General features: G+C 42.6%; 1 protein-coding gene across 1 annotated transcript in view; it reads left to right on the top strand.

Moving 5' to 3' along the window:
• LOC137904604 (adhesion G protein-coupled receptor L2-like) overlaps positions 1–19118 on the top strand; it is a 58339-nt gene that overhangs the window by 28079 nt on the left and 11142 nt on the right. Inside the window, exons 5-15 of the mRNA XM_068748802.1 lie at positions 304–603; positions 3234–3334; positions 4815–5000; positions 7646–7684; positions 10501–10684; positions 12112–12234; positions 13105–13310; positions 13751–13924; positions 15648–15857; positions 16798–17018; positions 17771–17837. Coding sequence (XP_068604903.1) covers positions 304–603; positions 3234–3334; positions 4815–5000; positions 7646–7684; positions 10501–10684; positions 12112–12234; positions 13105–13310; positions 13751–13924; positions 15648–15857; positions 16798–17018; positions 17771–17837 — 1811 coding nt within the window. The remainder of the gene's footprint in view (positions 1–303; positions 604–3233; positions 3335–4814; positions 5001–7645; positions 7685–10500; positions 10685–12111; positions 12235–13104; positions 13311–13750; positions 13925–15647; positions 15858–16797; positions 17019–17770; positions 17838–19118) is intronic.

The raw sequence follows: 19118 nt of genomic DNA, 5'->3' as shown, positions 1-19118 counted from the left end.
TGGCTGCCATGTCAAAGAATGCCACTGCAACTCCCCGTCTTATTTATGGTCATAAGTCAACTAAAAATAGCAAGAGATGGCTGTGGTGTCATGTTTGCAGGTTTGCCTTGATTACGTTGGAAAGGTAGAAGCTACATGTGCTTTTCATTTCCACATATTATGGGCCGCAGTAAATCTAACAAACAAAAAAAGCCTTGGGACTGGGAACAGTGGCAGCTTCCTCACTGCTGAAAACAGCAGGAGTTCAAGGCTGGGATATTTATGACTCAACTTCCAACGGCTTTGGCCTTTTTCTCTTTCCAGTGCCAACTATTGAAGATTTCTCTGTCTCACCATCCATGCCCAAGACCACTTCAGTTGCCACCGCCATCGCTTTGTCCACTGTGAAAGGCCAGGATGGCACCACTGTAGCAGGAGCTGATCCGAGAGACGGGAGGGACCCGTTTGAGAACAATCGTGGCTCAGGAACAGTGGAGCCCCCCGGCCCTGAGCTGCCACCAACACCCAGACGCTTCTGTGAGGCAACCAGAAGCAGAGCCATTGACTGGCCCGAGACCCACACTGGAAATATAGTGGAGAGGCCGTGCCCTAAAGGGACCAGAGGTAGGCTCAACATCTGTGTCTCACATACGTTGGTGTTAACACTTCTTTAAAAAAATATTTTCCGCCCGCTGTTTTATGCTAGAAAGGCTATTATCTGCTAACATTATAATACAGGAAGTCTGGAATCTGACTTACAAGCACAAAAAAAAAAAAATTGGGGGGGGGGAATTACATTGTATTAAAATGAAATTCAAATAGCTTTCATAATCATAAACCAGTGTCACTGAAAATGTGGTTAATTAACCAGATCAGACTCCACTGTGATTATGCTGAAGAATCTTGAATGGCCAGATCCACTGAAACACAAAATAACAACCCATTATTCTGCCACCCTGACTGTTATTATAGGAAAATGACCATCTGATCACAGAGCTTAGTGGCAGAGCTTGATTGGTCAGATTGCTGTTGAGGAAAGTCTTCCATTTTCATTCAGTCCTTCACTCTAAACATAAATATTATTAATGTTGGAGACACGGAGTTAAAATTCAGTGGGAAGTTGAAGCTCTTCCTTTTTACATAACTGCAGCATAACATTTTTTTTTTTACATTATTTGCATTTACAGTTGCTTCTGTTTATTTTCTATCTCGCGTCAGTCAGCTTTTTAAAGGTCTCAGAATCTCATTTTCACGATTCAAAGACTGAAAAGACTTTCAAAGTTCCTGACATTATGTGAAAATGGCCCTGTTATTTTTTTATTTTTTTTACTACTTTTCATTTGTGTGTTGGCATTCTACTTACATCTGTGTTTCTGTGTCTGTGACATTTCAGCTAGAAGGATTGTTACCAGTACATTTAAAACTATTACCTGTTGCCACAATTAGAACTGCTGCATTGCTGGAAATAGGTCAAGTGACTCTGTTTTAATGTAATGGAATAATATACATCTGTTTCTCTGTCATTTTCAGTGAATGAAAAAAAATAATGCTGTTACCCTTTACCACGCAACAGCATAACAGTGTTAGAGAGGTGATGAAATACATTCAGTCACCGTGTCTGGTCATTTATCAAACTCGGAATCACTTGAAGACGTGAAGAAAGTCAAGAGCAGAGGGAACATTGTGCCGACGCTACTTAGACCAGCTCGTTTGACAAATGTACGCGCAAATGAATCCTTCACAAGTTCCGCTAACACCCCATCAGAGACTGACAGAACTGTCACATTAAAGAGCAGGCCTTTTAGAGGATAAGTAAAATAGAGACAATGTTTAGACTTGGGGGGGGGGGGGGGCACGAACAGGGAATGAGTCTCGTACTAAATGTGCGGCTGCTGTTGGCGGCTGTGCGAGAGATATTCACGGGGATTCTATTTAGACGTTGGATTTTAGATCATGCCATATAACGCGATAGCAGCTGCGCGATTTGCACTTAACGTGGCCATTGAAGGATGTGACAACGATCAGCACTGTGCTGCGCCTTTCGTCTAACTTTTTAAGGCACCTGATTCAGTCTGTCGTGGATTTTTTCGGATAAACTCTGCTTTTCCGTTCGATGAAAACCCATTTGAAGGGTTTCATGATGACCCTCTCAATCAGTCAAGTCCCTCTTAATCTGTGACTAAAGGTGCGACAATGAGGGTCGGCTCTCTCCCCTTTAATTAACTTTACACATAAATTATGGCATCTCCCATTGAAATGTGCATTTTTCAGCAAGCAACGCTATTTTATATATCCGCTGCTTTGCTCTTCATTTGGCAGTTGCAAATCTAAATCTGCTTTTAACATATTGCGGCTCTCTTTCATCTGCCTGTTAGATGAATAATTTCAATATATGGTATTCTCTACATCACCAAAATGTGTTTGAAGGTTCTACTCATATCTGGAGCCTTCAGGGTATTGAAAAAAGAAAAAAGAAAAAACTATTCAATGTGATAAACACTCGTGGCTCTGGGTCGAATGAATTAGAAAACTGAAGGTCCAAATGAACAGAAGCTAATTCTTCTTTTGCTGAAGCACCACAGGACAATCTACAACTTTGTCCACACTTGATTACGGGGATGTTGAATATGTGCATGCTTTATTTCCTCCATATTAAAACCTCTTTACTCCATTCATTTCAGCACATTGCATGTCATCGCGCTGATGTATTCGCCATTCACGGATGCACACTCCATAAAATGTGCATCATCATACTCGAAGTTGTTTGAAACTATTGCTGTTACCGCTGCATCATGGTCGGTGTCACGGTGACACAAAGTCATGACGATCCATTCTCTTTTTCACTTGAAACATTTTAAGTGTCTTTGCTGTTAAATTTGTGTTGTTAAATTGTTTTCATGTGTGTATTGTGAGTTATCTGTGTCTCACCATGTTTTAACTGCATAGGTTAATTTTCTTTATAGAACAACATCCAGTTCTTAATGTTTAAATAAAGAGTTGAGTAGTATGGGAAAATATTTAAAAAAAAGTTTTAAATTCAGAAAAGTTCAAAAATAATGAATACAGAGTCCATTTCTTTTCCTGACTGTCTTGCCCAGGATATTTACCAGCAGTAGGCTGCTAGTGTTGAACAATTAGTTCATCAGGAACCTGCCATGGAGATGATCTATGAATGAAGGATCAGCATGACAAACCGCATTCGATCAAGGTTTTGCTCTCCCTCCCACTGATGTGTTTATTCTGTGCTACTGCAGGCATCGCCTCCTTCCTTTGTACTGTGGCAGGGAGCTGGTGCTCCAAGGGCCCAGACCTCAGCAACTGCACCTCCCACTGGGTGAATCAAGTGGCACAAAAGGTAAAGCACGATCTGCCAATTCAAGCTATAGCAGCAAACAAACCTTTTCCTTTATTTAATGTTCTTACAACCGCAAAGAATGGGTCTTGGGTATACATCATGTAGACATGTGCAACTTGTTTTTTTTTGTTGTTTTTTTATATAGTCAAACGAGTGGCAGCGTGAAGAAATCAGTCTGAAATGTGGAGAAAAATGTCACGTTCTGCAGACAGTTATTGAGAATCAAAGAGCCTTTCACTTTTTAATTGACTAATCTGCTTTGAAGTTCAGCAGCCATGCAGGTAGAAATCTAATGCAGATGCACAGAGAGGAGAGTCAGTTGCCTGAACAGACCCCCCAACGTAAGGAAAATGGGGGCATTCTAAAGAGGAGATGCTTTTTCTCTTGGTGTGAAAAATACATTCCACACAGCAGGTTCAGACAGTTTGGGCTGAGGGCATTTTCCCTATTTATTGGAGACTGCAGGGAAAGTAGAAAGCATGTACTAGAAAAAGGCTGTATGCATTGTAAATCAGCGCATTGTTTGAGAGAGTGGATGTGGAGTGCAGTACATAATAAGAAAAACACATAGAATGTACTTACAAATGGCAAAGAAAGATCTCAGACAAACAGATAATCATGTTTTCATTTTAGTACGCTATAATGAATATATTGAGAAAACTTCAAATTTCTACTCCAATGTAGGTTCTTTACCGCATCATTAAGAGACAGGGGCCTCTATTGCAATGATAGAAACCATGATTAGCTTTTTAGGTTTTGCTCATTAAAGGAAATGTATTAATAATCTCATGATTGGGTTAGCACTACTATTGAATTTGAGTTAGATTTAATTACCAACAGTGGTTTTACAAAAACCCTCCTGGTGGTCTGCTGACACGTCCGTAGTTCTTCTCATCAACTGGGAAATATTGCAGATATTTTTTCCACTTATTTATCGACGTGGAATTACAGGCTGAATGTTATGACTGTTTCTCCTACTCGTAATTATGCTCGGTGTGATAAGATATAGCTGCAATGACTCTGTCTTTGTGAACTTTCATTGGCAGTGGAATCACAAGGTTGCTTTTTTCATTGTTGTCTTTACATGCACTGCTTCATTTCCTCTGAGTTCCAAATGGAAATGTTCATTGATTTCTGATACATTAACTCTGGGAGCATCATACCATGAGGCATTTGGATTTAGTATTTATAGTATATGCTGTATAGAATGTGTGATACATGTCATTGAGTCATCTAACACGCTGAGGTTAAAGGATGGCGAGACTTTTCTTTGCTTAAGGTCATGTGTTTCCATCTTGTGATGGCGTTCCCTACAAATACATGCTGATTTTCCTTCCATTCTGAACGAGCCCTCTCGCAATAGATTATGACTCTGAGGCGTATATGACATGTATTATTTCATCTTCACATTACAGAGCCGTCTCGAGCCTGCTTCCACTGACGCGTCATTGATGTACGTTTTCCCTGTCGCCATTCATAGATTCGAAGCGGCGAAAATGCTGCTAATTTAGCCAATGAGCTGGCGCACCACACACAGGGCCCGGTGTTTGCCGGAGACGTCAGCTCCTCTGTGCGCCTGATGGAGCAGCTCGTGGACATCTTGGATGCTCAGCTGCAGGAGCTCAAGCCCAATGAGAAAGACTCAGCTGGACGCAGCTTCAACAAGGTACTGTGAGAATTCCTGTCTGGCTTAAACTTTGCCCCCCCCCCCCCACCCCCCTTCGGCACAAGTCTTTGTCAGGGTGGCTCAGGACATTCATTAGCAGGCTACCAACCTGTACACGCATACACATGCTTTGACTTGCTCACACACACACAGTCTCAGGCGAGGCAATGAGGCAGGCAGGTCCTTTACGGCACCCTGGTAATTACTGGCTTTGAACATCCTGGTTCACCTGGCAGCTCTACCTTAAAGAATCTAATGACTTTGGGCCCCCACTACTACAAAAAAATAAATAACTCTACATTGCTGACAAGAGTGCACCTCCTCTTGAGGCTCTGCAGGCGCTCGAGGAGAAACGAGGAGACCTGAGGGGCACCTACGTCTCTCAGCTGCTACCAGTCCCATGTAGAGATGACTGGCAGTTTCAAAAATGGCGTTGCTATAAAGACTTTCTAGACGGCAGCTGCTCTGTAAACAAAGTACAAAAAAAAAAAACCACGGCCATTGTGAAATGCTCAGGCAGCCGCATTGTTAGGTTTCATTTGAAGATAAGCGCCAGCAGCTCTGATCGAGTTGTGCTGAGCTGCCGTCACAACATTATTTTCACCATGAAGTACTCCCAGTTTTCAATTATAGAAAAATGCATTTAGATGCATGTTGCTTCCTAATTTTGTTTGAAGTGCTGTTTTTCACCCCCTGCCCCCATGCCACTTTTCAATGGGTTGTTTTGAGCAACTTTCATTTTAATTGGAATCTTTTCAATTTGATCTATTCATTTATTTAGAAAGATGATTATAAAGGTAGCAGAACAGAAGAGCAGCTGACAATGTCGGGTCGCAGCAAGAACGCTCTGGTGGAGGTTGCATGTTCTTCCCGTCTTAGAATTCCTTGCGGGTGTCCGAGCCTCCTCCTGCAATTCAAATGCATACATTACGGGTGATTGTGTGAATCTTAATTACTGAAAGGTGTGAAAATGAGCATGAATGATTGTCTTTCTATGGTGTGACCTCATGATGAACTGGTGAACCTGTGTTCCCCAACTGCCTCCCACAGTCCGCTGCCTTAGGCTCTGACTCCACATGGCACTTCCGGAGGGTAACTGTTTATGGAAAAGGGATTGATGGATGGAAACAGGGATGCTTATTAGCTTTTTCATGCCCATGCATGCTCATAGAAGATGATTAGAACATAAGCAACCTATAGACATGACCGAGAAATCAAGTAACATTCTCATTTACATGATGAGAACAAACTCCAACCTTATCTAATTGTGTCTCATTATAAATAATGGCGTCTCTGTTTATTTCTCTGTATGTGTTGTCTTTGCATGTCATTTGCATATCTCAGTTACTGATTATATGATTTACTTTACAGTAGGTGGGAGTCAAAGACACAGTTTTAATAAAGTTGACCTATAGCAGCCTGTTCAATATGGATGAACTTTGAACAAGCAGGCAAACAGAGCCTTTGTGTGCTGCTGAGGTCAGGTTTAGGGCTCTGTAGACTCATCCAGCCATTTTCCGTAGCTGTTTATCTTCCACAGGCGTGCAGGAGGCGCCAGCCTGGTCATATTTGTCCAGTCATCACAGGTTGTGATGCTGCTCAGCTAATCAAAGCTCTGCAATGAGACACTAGACAAGGCGCAACGGTTTCAGAAACAAGAGTCACGTTTCTGTCCTCTAAAAAAGAACAGACAAAACAGGCCTTACAGTAGATGGCAGACAACGTGCCTCTTGTTTGGATGGTGAGCAGCAAGGCCCGCAAAATGATGTCAGCATCAGTCTAAGTGTAGCAAAAATGGCTCTCTCCGCACGCTGCTTTACTAAATATTCCAACTCCATGATGAAAGCAATTTCTGCACCGCTTCTGTTCTGCTAACATAAATTGACATCATGCTTTATTGAAGTTTGTTATCCTTACTTCTTCTGTTTCCTGTTTACTTCTGCGGCCAGGTTTACATGAGAAAATGGCTTAAATGAAAATTACACACTGTTAGTTACTGACTGCAAATTGTTCCACTTGTTTTGCTCGGCCCACATTAGTGATAAAATACAGTGATGAAAGATGAATTGTCATATCTAGGGAAAGCTGTTATTATTGCTATTATGCTGTTATTGTTATTATGGTTATTAAGTTGGGTTAAGTAGTACATAAGTACATTTATCAGTTCTCGAAATATCATGTATTTGCTTTAATCCTGTGTTCAAAGATATGGGGTTATCCTCGGTTTGAGGAGACTCCTCCTCCACAATGAGAACACTTTAATGCCAAGAGATGCTGTGTCATCCTCTCCAGTCCATGAAATACAAATGAACCCATCTCTGCATTGTTTATCTTCACAATGTATTTTAAAGTCTCGCTAATGGGGAGCGTCAGAATGGACTCTCACCATTTTATCCTCCACACCTCTCTGCATTTTTCATCTTCTTCCCGCACAACAATGCGATCCATGTTCGTATTAAAATCCCCCCCCCCCCCCACAGAAAGCTTTGAGAGCTGCTGGATCACTTTAAGGTTCTAGTTCATTGATGTGCTCCTTTTCTTCTCTTAATTAATTCTCTTTTTTTATGCTAAGTGGCATTATTTAATCCCTGGTGTTTACTCCTGATATCTCTTTTGTGCCCAATCCCCATCATTGTATGGAAAAGCTCCAAAAAAGAGAGAGGACATGCAGAGCGTACATGAAGGTATAACCACCACTATAAGCGTAACGTGTTGCTTTGTGTCCTCCCATCCACGCCGCCTCAGCAACAGCATGCAGCGCTGCAGATCCGTGTCTTTTGTTGTCATGTGTGTGTGCTTGGTGACCCGCTTGTGAAATGTATGTCTGCTTCCTCTGCTGTCCCTTGTCCTATCTCGCTATCCTCTGTCTATGTCATTGCCATTTCCCTGTTTTCTCTCCTCTGTGAGCCATGACTGGTACCTCTCTTTCATTTGTATTTCTCCTCCCTCACCTTTTGTCTCTCGCTCTACCTCTCATTTTCGGCTTTTCACACTTTGTGTGAATAATTGCCTTCCCACGGCCATAATTGCAGCTCCCTGTCAGATAGAACTCGGATCAAAGTGGCAATGTGCTCAATTTTCACTTTCTTGCATTGTGCAATGTCTCCCTTGTCTCCACTGCAATAAAGCGGGGGAAAACGTGTAGTTCTATTTTATCAATGTTATTAATTTCCATTAAGACCAGTTGCTGATCGCGCGATGTGGCCGGATGTATTGCATCGGTTAGGTTCAGCTGAGAGATGAGCTGAGATGCAAGAACACTTGGGAGTAGAAGCCGAGCATGGCATCAGACAAATTATCTGCTTTTCTATTTATCAGTGGCTCATGGCCTGCCTGTATGCAAGGTCTCATTTTTCAGAGGCAAACCGGTGATGATTTCTCTGCAAATGATTTCGAAATGTTGTTTTAGTCATGTTACTGGCATGGCGTTATGGATTGCGTGGACGGCCAACAGTTCGATCCAGGCAGAAATATGTAGGATGGATTGCCAAGACGCTTTTTTTATTTGCTTGTCTTTTGACATGAGTGCTGCCGAGACAATGAATCCTAAAGACTCTGGCGATCCGTCTTGTTTTCTCTCTACAGATTCTGGTTTTAGAAGCGTACCCCACTGATCTAACAACAATGCACTATCCTATAACATGATGGATGGCAGAGTCAGTCTCATTGTCAGTGTCAAACAAGATATGAGGAATGGGCTGCTTCTTTAACTCAATGCCGCTTGATTTTTGAAAACTCATCTTCGATTCCCAAGTGATGTTGATTCAAGTGGCATCACTTGACGCCGTTTACCAGGCATTGCATCACTCCTTCTGCAGTTTTGAGGAAAACACAGACATCATTCTGTTCTCAACTTTCATCCTATCCAGGTACATTTAGTTGTGTGAATGCACTAAGACACGCAACAACAACACCAGCATGCGGCTATTCTTATTGTTGACATGTTAGCATTTGACTAGTCTTGTGCCGAGTGTAACACGAGTAAGGCCTCGCAAAGCAGCTAGCTCGGCTGCTACTGTCGACTGTCGACTGTTGCCCTCGAGACCCGCGTTGGAGCCCCCACCACTGAACGCTTCTCTCCAGCTATGAAAACCCTACTAGCGCCTGTGCAAATTATAACGCGACCTCCACCCAAACAAGAATACAAAATGATAGAAAATTCAATCAGAAGTCAGATCCGTCCACTGCTACACAAATTAGACTCGTAACCCCCCATCCCTCCCTCCCCCTTATGGACATCATGGGTCCCTCGAGGCGTCTCACCGAGGTGAAGACCATTTAGTGTCTGTCTGGCTGTAATGGCTATGACCCTGTAATAGTGCTCTCTCTCTCCACCCATACGCACACTCATGCTTAACTCCCATCATAGCCGCAGCTCACAAGCGTCTCGCTGCCTGCAAGGTCGGGGCTGCACAGATTGATTTCTGTGCTTCTGCTCGAGCTATAATGACACGCTGAGAGAGCCCTGCGTCTGGATACACTCGTCGCCGCTGTGGTTAATATGAGCTCAGCGGTTAAATGTTGTGGTTAATCATATATTCCTGCAGACTTTGGTTGATCCCCTTTTCTTATATTCTAAATGGATAATCCCGGCTGCGGTCAATTAGTGTTGTGGATAATCACAGCTGTGACTCATTTGTACAGTGAGGAAAGACTTGTTATGGCTAATTACCGTTATTGTGGTGGGTTTTGCTCTGGTTAATGGCACCTATGGTTAAATTGTCTCTCTAATTTGCCGCAAGTGTTTTGTCTAGATTCCAAATCGGAGACTAAGTGGCTTTGTGGTCGATCGTGTCACACAGGAGTCATGAACTCGCCCCGCCAGGGTCAAAGGAAACTCGTGTTTTTATCAACATGTGATACTTGCGTGGGTTTTGTGGAATGTTTTCCTTACTTACTGCTTATCAGAAAGCAGGAAATTAAAGGATTACAATGGAAAACAAGCAGAAATCCCCCCCCCCCCCCCCTTCAACTTGACTCAGGTTGCCACTGGACAGATCTGATGAGAGATGTTCATGATCATAAAATTGGATTTGTTCATGATAATTGCTTCAGAAAACAGATGCTTAAAGCAGGAAGTGAAAATGCAGAATTGTGGAGAATTTCATCCAGTGAAATAAAATAAAATACACTGGTTTGTATTCCTACCCCCCCCCCCCCCCCCCCATCCTCAAGCCTATTTACATTATTTAATAAAGAATTTAGTCTGGGAGAAGCTTCCACAACTTTAGCTATTCTTTTTTTAATAAACAGAATATTCAGTAACAGATACTGCTTTTTTTTATCCTCATTATTATTTTAGTTCCCCTTGTCTTCTTTGGCCCCTTGCGTCTTCAGTCACAGTGATCTTGACAACAATTTGCAGTTGTTGCTCCTTTCATTGTCGGCCATGCATGCCCTTTCTGTCATTTGCACCCAAGTCCCCTCTCATTGTTATTAAACTGAAGTTATGATGGGAGGAAGCAGCAAGCTGACATTTCACTCATCTCCATGGATACAGGCAATTGTAGACACTGTTGACAACCTCCTGAGACCCGAAGCTCTGAAATCCTGGAAAGACATGAATTCCACAGAACAAAGTCGTGCTGCAACAATGCTCCTGGATACGCTGGAGGAAGGGGCGTTTGTCCTGGCGGAAAATCTCATCGAGCCGGCAATCGTAAAAGTGCCTGCAGTGAATATCAGTAAGTTTTTCTCTAATAACTATAAAACAGATGCAGCTTCACATCTACATCTGTCTGTCACAATTCATGATACAGATGGTTCATTTTCGTATTTCCAGGAATAAAATTGGCTTTCCAGTTATATTTTTTATTTTGTTAAGGGGGGGTGGGGGGGTGGTACTGTGGCGTTCATACAAGAAACGGCTAATTCACAGTTAAAGATAATAATGATAATAATGTATGCACACAGGCAGTTTATTAGAAACCAGATCTCCATACATAGGTCACCTTTGCATGGTGAACTGTCATATCGCATAGCTCTCAGTTGCTATGGTAATTGCCTCATGATTCACCCTCTTTGTCACATACCTCACTGATTTTTAATCTTTTTCATAAACCTGATTGAACGTGCGCTGCACAGAGAAAAAAGAAACAAAGAGCCCATTTGAATAGAGAGAAAAACGCAGCGAGCTCCATCTACTTTCGCCGAGCCTTCCGCATTAAGTGGTAGTGAGCTAAGCTGATAAGGACTGGTTGCTCCAGCATAGGCACTGATTAATTGCATTGTGAAATATTCTGTATATTGGCCACTTAATCACTGAATTCAGGCAATTTTTATGAGCATGTCAAGTTCCTGCTTATCTGCACAACAGAGATCATATCAGGCGGAAGGCGAATCATAAACACTGTCGTTAGAAGAAACGCACAACCTTAGAGAACGGCACACCTGACCTCCGGGGAAGAGTTGAAGAAAGTGGTTACTCATTCAGTTTTTCCACGCCCAAATTGCACCCCCAGGGGAGCACCAATGGCAAGATATGAAAGGAATGGGGAGAGAGAAGATATAGAGCGAGTTAAAAAACTAGACAGAGCAGCCAGAGAACAATTCCTCATCTCTGTCCGTCAGAAGCCATCTATCAGAGGAGGGGAGGCTGTTTCTGATGGGAGGAAGTGGGCTGATGTGTGTGTCCTCCTGACCCTTCAGCAATTTCGCACATCAAAGGGAAGCACCACCCGGCAGCTGGCATACCGGGGCGAGGGGCCACAGGAATTTGTAGGATTTTCAGAGATATGCTCTTCAAGCCCAGAGTTATCTAAAGTCACCGGGGGGATAGAGAAAGTAAAAGCTCAATGATAGTTTTGATCCTGTGAATAATTTGACATTCATGGTGCTGTCGGATCTTTGTTCATTCTCCACCGTCGTGATTCTTGTTATGTCCTTTTTGCGCTTGCTTGGGACACTTTCACAATACAAACCGGCAGCTTAGTGACACGGTTTGTTTTAAATTGGATGCCGCTCTGTGGCATCTTGCGAGCAAGATGTTTGGCTGCTTTTGCACGTACCTTGTTGGGACAGACAGTAGAGTTCATTAAACAAAGTGCTCTGTTTAGAAATCAATTTATTGAAACGCAATGCATCTCTCTCTCCTTCTGCTACCATCGCTCAGTGCTGGATGTGTACGTGTTAAGCACCGATGGTCAGGTGCAAGACTTCAGGTTTCCGCAGACGAGCAGGGGCGGCTCATCGCTTCAGCTCTCCTCCAACACGGTCAAAGTCAACAGCAAAAACGGTGAGAGAAAAAATTGCTGTAGAAACATCTAATCATAGTTTGATTTTCCCCCACCCCCTTTTCAGCAGCTAACTGGTGATGTAAAATCTTCTCGTGGTCGACATGCTCATTGCCTTTCATGCGGCAGACAAAATTTGAACATTTTTCACTTATTCATAGGGCGTTGCATGCAAGGATTGGTTCGCATTAACGCTAAAGCTTAAGGCAGGGGGGGGCATTTAGTGTAGATTGACTTCAGGCTGGAATCAATATTAATAATTTATGCGTATAGCTGCAAAACTCTTGCAATGATGATTTTTATTCAGTGAAATGTCACAAGCAGTTGTGGTCTTGAGAGAGCTAGAGAAATCAGAAGGCAGCATTTCTCAATCAATGGTACATAAGAATATTTCTGGGAACCAATTCAAACATAATGAATGAATTAATGTTTTATTTTTCCAGTTAAATACAAAACACATACATATAAAGGATATACAATTTACAAAATGTTTAACCGAAAGAAGAAGAAGCTGAAGTCAAATACTTATTTTTGCTTCTCCGACTCCCATCCTTTAAATCAAATTACCTAAAACTACAGCAAAATGAACACAAATTAAACTACAGTCATAAATCACTCACATACATTTATAGCCTTTACAGAATGTCACAAATTATAGTTTTTTTTCAAACTCATTCGATGTTTAACTGATTCCATAATTTTACACCAATAACAGAAATGCATCGATATTTAACAGTTGTTCTTACTTTACATGTTTCAAATATAAACAACCCTCTTAAATGATATCTCCCTTCTCTTAACTTAAATAATTTAAGAAAGTCAAAAGATGATTTCTAATCCTTGTCTCATGACTCCGTTATTGTGGTTTGCAGGTGTGGCTAAGCTGGTATTTGTGCTCTACAAACACCTGGGTCAGTTCCTCAGCACAGAGAACGCCACGCTGAGGGGAATGGGAGACCTGAGCAAGCGCAACCTCTCTGTCACCGTCAACTCCCACATCCTGTCAGCTTCCATAACCAAGGAGTCCAGCCGTGTGTTTGTGACCGACCCCGTGATCTTCACACTGGAGCACCTGGATGTAAGTCTCCCCCCTGAAATGCCCCCCCCCCATGCAGTACCGTGCACCAAAGCAGTTAAACACTGAAATGACTGAACAGTCCTTTGCGTTGGAGGGCATTGATGTATTACCGTTATAGAAAATCTGCTGGAGAAAGCTGAAAGAAAATTTGCTGTCATTGCGCATGTGTTTTCTCTTTTTGTTTTCTCTTCGTTTTTTGCCACGGAGAAAGGATTTCTGAATTTGGATCCTTTTCATCCCTTTTCTTCCGACAATCTATCACATTTGAAGAACTTTAAAAAAAAACACGATAGTAACCTCTGAAACAAACATGCAGAACAGCAGGTACATCATCGTATGGTTGCAGATATGAAATATAAAAGACGTATGTGTGTACTTTCACCACATTTTTCATAGATATGTTTAATCAATTTCTCTCTTTCTGAATTTGTGTTTTGCAGAAGGAGCACTACTACAACCCCAACTGCTCCTTCTGGAATTACTCTGAGCGCAGCATGATGGGTTACTGGTCCACTCAGGGCTGTAAACTGCTGGAAACCAACAAGAGCCACACCACTTGCTCCTGCAGTCACTTGACCAATTTTGCCATCCTCATGGTTCATCGGGGAAATGTGGTAAGCGGTTCCATCTTTATTGGTTGAATGAGCTGTTTTTCTATCTCTGTTACTTGCTCTGATAGATTTGTGCACACATGCAAGAACAAGAATGGCATTTCAGGGTAGATAGTTAGATTATGGCTGCAGGAGAAGGTAAGGGTCGGGGGCGAGAAAGTAAGGTGGTGTGGACGGAGGGGGGGGGGGGGGGGGGGTCGAGATGTCTTGAGCTCAGCCGAATCCGCAGCTTGAAACTAGAGCCTCGCCGATTCCCTTCACATCACCTCAGCTGCAGCCCTTAATTAGATTACAAATATCACAGGAGGTATTGCCTCACTTTTTAGGCCGTGTCGCTTTTTGATGATCGAGTTTGTGATTTTCCCATATGCCCATCTTGAAACATGCTCAGTTTTAGATTTTCTGTAACACGGCATGATTTTGACTTCAAAAAGTCACATCACATGGTCTCCTTTCTTTAAGGCGGTATTGCAGCTGATGTCACTCTCTTCAGCGCGGACCCCATAATGTGATCTGAGCATTTTCGCTTTGAGGCCCAAATGTCGTCAAACTAAAGGAATACATTCACTATTTTTCAAGTCCGTCGGAATGCAGTGTATCACACACCTATATGGACACTGAGTCAAGTGTTACTTCAGTAGATTATTTTTAGCAAATCATAATGAAGCGAATGTTGCTTGCACAGGATATTTCCTGATGGTTACTTTCACCATGAGAGTTTATCTGCCACTGGGGAAAAAGAATCTCCTGGGAAATAGAGGGCTGACTGTTGATCCAATCAGTTCAGCAGCCTCACACTATTTTTATCTGCTTCCAAGGCTCCATTATAGACGAGATGAATGAATAAATTCCCTCTTTCATCCTGCACTGTCGAGACTTTCCACTGTGAGGAAAATGGAGACTGATACAGTTGTCTTTGCATCAGAGGCACCAACAATAATAGCACTTTGAACGTGCTGGAGGCGGGGGGGAAGTCTGTTTCCAGTTTAATTTGGAATAATCCCCTCCTAATGCAATGCAATGCTTTCCATTGATGGAGGTCAACATTCCTTGTTTTATGCAAAATGTTTGAAGCTAAAAAGAGATATCAAAGTCGATGTCTTGTAAAGTCATCTTTGTACAAACAGTCTGTTTTGATACGATCATCCATCCATTGCTGCTCAGTCGGGAAGCATCGTCTCCGGAATGAAGGCTGTAATTCGCAGATTTAGCTTCAGACTACTGATTTACTGGCTTCAAATGAAAATGTAGAACAAAGAGCTTGAATTTTTTTTTTCCATTTCTCTTCAATTGACAGAGCCATAAAGGAGTGACTTTATAAAAGCCAGTATAAACAGGAGGAACTAGACTGATACTGCAGAATTCATGCATTAGTCAAGGTTGAAGAATCCTACAAATATCTGTCTTGCTTTTCTGGCCCACGCCCCATTGCTCTGCAAAACTGGAAAAGCACCCTGTCCAGTACAGAAAACAATTACTGGAGCTATCTCTAGATCATTAATTAGGCTCTTTCCTGGCCAATGGCCCAAACAGGTTTGATGAAAACACAGACCAATGGCCACTGACGGGGAAAAGAAACAAGCAAAACCTGTCTCTGTATTCATAAAACAAAAGGTTTTAAAATGGACTGATGGGCAACATCATTCAAAAAACACACTCAGGTCAGCATTTGTACACGTTTGTGCTTAAATATGAACGTCGGTCCGCCGTGTCCGTTTGTCTGCAGGGGGACGGGAGCGTCCACGAGCTTCTTCTCACCGTCATCACGCGGATGGGCATCGCTGTGACCCTCGTCTGCCTCGCCATTAGCCTCTTCACCTTCTGCTTTTTTAGAGGTCTGCAATGTGACCGCAACACCATCCACAAAAACCTCTGCCTCAACCTCTTCGTCGGCGAGCTCGTCTACCTCGTGGGCATCAACATGACGGAACCAAAGGTACCGTGAAAAGGTTTCATTCTGCTGATTCACAGGTTTGTCTGAGGTAATTAATCTGTTGGCTTGAATGTTTCCTTCACTTCTTGCTAAAATGGCTTTACAGCTATAGCAACAAAAAAAAAATTGCTTTTTTTGGGATGATTAAATTATGTCGCTGGTTGTTTGTTTTATTCAATGGCTCCCTCTATGTCACATTCCATCTCTGATTCTTCTAATGAATTACTCTTTACAGAAATCATTGGGTTTTGCAGTGTAACTGAAAACTTTGAACAAAAGTTCAGTGCACTGTTTGTATTTTAATAGTAAACCTAACACAGATTTAAGTGTGAAATAAGTTTAAATATATACCGTACATGGAATAAAAAGAATAAGTGAATGCTTTCCTATTCCATGTGGCGTTTGTGGCGATTAGCTTAGCTTGACACGTTTATTGAGTAGTTATATAATTGAAAAAAATTATTACAACTAATCTCCTCCCTGAGGTTTTGGGGAAAATAAGTTTTGTAATAAATAAATTGAAAAGTGGTTTGGCCTGACATTCATCTTTGGCATTTAACATATACTGTACATTGTTAGCATTTGGCCACGTAGGGCCAGCGCTACAAGCTGGACGGTTGCCTTTATACACATCCAGCATGAATTTGGATGAGTGCATCTGTCCAACTGATGAATGAGGCCTTTATTCTGTCTCATTTCTGTTTTGATGAGCCCTTGGGGGGGGGGGGGGGGGGGTGATATATAGTGCTTAAGCAACAAAATGCACCAGCCCCTTGCTCCATTTGTTTTGTTGATTGGAGCAGTTTTGTAGATATTGTTAAAAAACGTGCACAATTAAATTCCAAACAAGGATAAAACTGTTTGGGTTAACAGTGATCAGTCATTTTGAGCCAGTAGCAAACATGTGATTGTCCTCTATGCGTGATGTCTGTCCTCCTCTCAGCTGGTGTGTTCCATCATCGCCGGCCTTCTCCACTTCTGCTTCCTGGCTGCGTTTGCCTGGATTTGTCTGGAGGGCGTGCAGCTCTACCTCATGCTGGTTGAGGTGTTTGAGAGCGAGTTCTCACGCAGGAAGTACTACTACATCTCTGGGTACCTCGTCCCGACTTTGGTGGTGGGCATCTCAGCGGCCGTCGACTACAGAAGCTACGGCACACAGCGAGCGTGAGTGTGTGGCGTCTATGCAAAAATTCGACTTGGACTCGGCCGCATTAATCCGCCCATCTCCCCGTCGAGACTCTCACCGCAGGCATGTACTAATGATAGTAACAGCACAAAAAAGGGTTGTCCACCTCGCTCCCCTGACAAATTTACACGCTGTCGGCGTGAAGAGAGGATGTGAGGAAAGCTGCAACGTTAATGACTTCTCCTTCCGAGCCGATCCGATGTGCTCTTTTTTTTTTTAAGTCTCTCTGTGTGGATAATTGCCGAACTTGTCAGTTAAAAGTTTATGCACTTTCCTGCTGGTCTTCATCCAAGCAGTGAGCTTTAGGCCTGCAGTCCTCTAATGTATGGGCTTTAGGTACTTTAAACTCAGTTTCTATTGTTCTAGGCTGTTTCATTTCTGTTTCCTGGTGATAGAGACACACTGATGTGCAGTTCATTCGCAAACCATTTGGCGAATGATTGTTTACGGATCAGAGTCGCGTGCACGCCGCCTGGCTTCCTGTGTTTGTAGACATTTGCAGACTGTGAAGTCATGAGTCCAATAACCACTGACTTTTAGGCTGTAGCTTCTTGTGGCTTGATTCCAACGCTCCCTCAAGGTCGGGAGTTTCTTCCCTGTGGTCAGAGAAGTATCTTCTGTTACTGCGACCTATCATCCACCTCTGCTGAGCCACGGTGGAGGAGGCGCAGCGTAGTTTTGGCAGTGAGGTGATTTAATGAACTTTACCTATACATTTTACTCTCCATAGGTGTTGGCTGAGAGTTGACAACCATTTTATCTGGACGTTCATCGGACCTGTGACCGTCATCATTTTGGTAAGTTGATATTTTGTGTATCTGTGCATTCAAAAACAAACGAAAGCTTTGAAATGAGTGTACAGATTTTCTCTCTGTCGCTCTACTGACAGCCTCTTAGCTCTGCTTTCTCTGATCAATTTACAAGAAAGGAAAGTGGGCCAATTATAGCTGACACAAAGACATCAGTGTCCACTCAGCTATGAAATCCTCTGAAATCACAACTGGTGACCAGCAGCATTTTAGAGGTGTTTAGTCCTTGCTGCACATCTAGAGAATATTTACCTCCTGCAATCAGGGGGAGAAATCATCTCAGGCATGAAGGTCATTTGCTCAGTGGGAAAACAAGGGCGATGATGGTGGAGGGTGAACATGGAAGTACGGTAATGAGTGGGTTGGCCTGACAACCATTACCACAGCTCATAGCCCTGCTGAGGATCACAGCCAATCCTAGCACACGGACCTCTCCATCTTCACCTTTTAATATTTCATGTGTTGCAGTGGGTGTTCGCAATAAATGCACACACACACACACACACACACACACACACACACACGTGCATGCATGCTTGCAGAAAAGTCTGTGCAAACACATAGCATATGCAGACACATACTTAAACACACATGTAAATCTGTTCATAGCCTGTAAATACATATAAAACCAAATTGCTGAGTCAGCAGTGCTGTTTTTTTTGTGCTGTGTTTGGCACACAAGCCAGAAACCTGACTATTGTGTAAGTCCCTAGGAGTCTGAGCATGAGGGGGAGTCCATATGCAGTTTCCTTTTAATGATAAATAAGTAAACTGCATAGACATTCTGCTTTGTTTTCCTCACAGCTAATAATGATTTTTCTTTTTTTCTTTTTTTTACTGGTAAAGTTGATTGTTTTTAAATGATTTTTTAAAATTATTCTAAGATAAGAGGCTCTCATTTTGTCTTGCTTCATAAATTGAGCGCTCCCTTTTCCTGCCCAAACTCCCCCTCAGTCATTCTGTGGCATTTTTAGTTCAGCTTAAGCCAAGATAATGGCGAGTGAGCTTTTGTTCAGCTAGAAAGTTGAAGCCAACTCAGCTGTTAGACAGGAAGTTGTCACATGGTGCATGGATGCACACAGCAAATGCACACACACACACACACACACACCTGCACACAGGGAATTTAGAATATATTGGGAACGCAGGTAGTGACAGGTTCTGAGTACCACAGCCCAAAGGCTTGCACTAAGTAGTTCCATCACAATCTACTATTTAATGAAATGTTTTATGACAAGCGAGTTGGTGCACACTATGGAAGGCACTTTA

The sequence above is a fragment of the Brachionichthys hirsutus genome, chromosome 15 (assembly GCF_040956055.1).
Source record: "Brachionichthys hirsutus isolate HB-005 chromosome 15, CSIRO-AGI_Bhir_v1, whole genome shotgun sequence".
NCBI classification, from domain to species: domain Eukaryota; kingdom Metazoa; phylum Chordata; class Actinopteri; order Lophiiformes; family Brachionichthyidae; genus Brachionichthys; species Brachionichthys hirsutus.
This window is presented reverse-complemented; position numbering and strand designations above follow the sequence as displayed.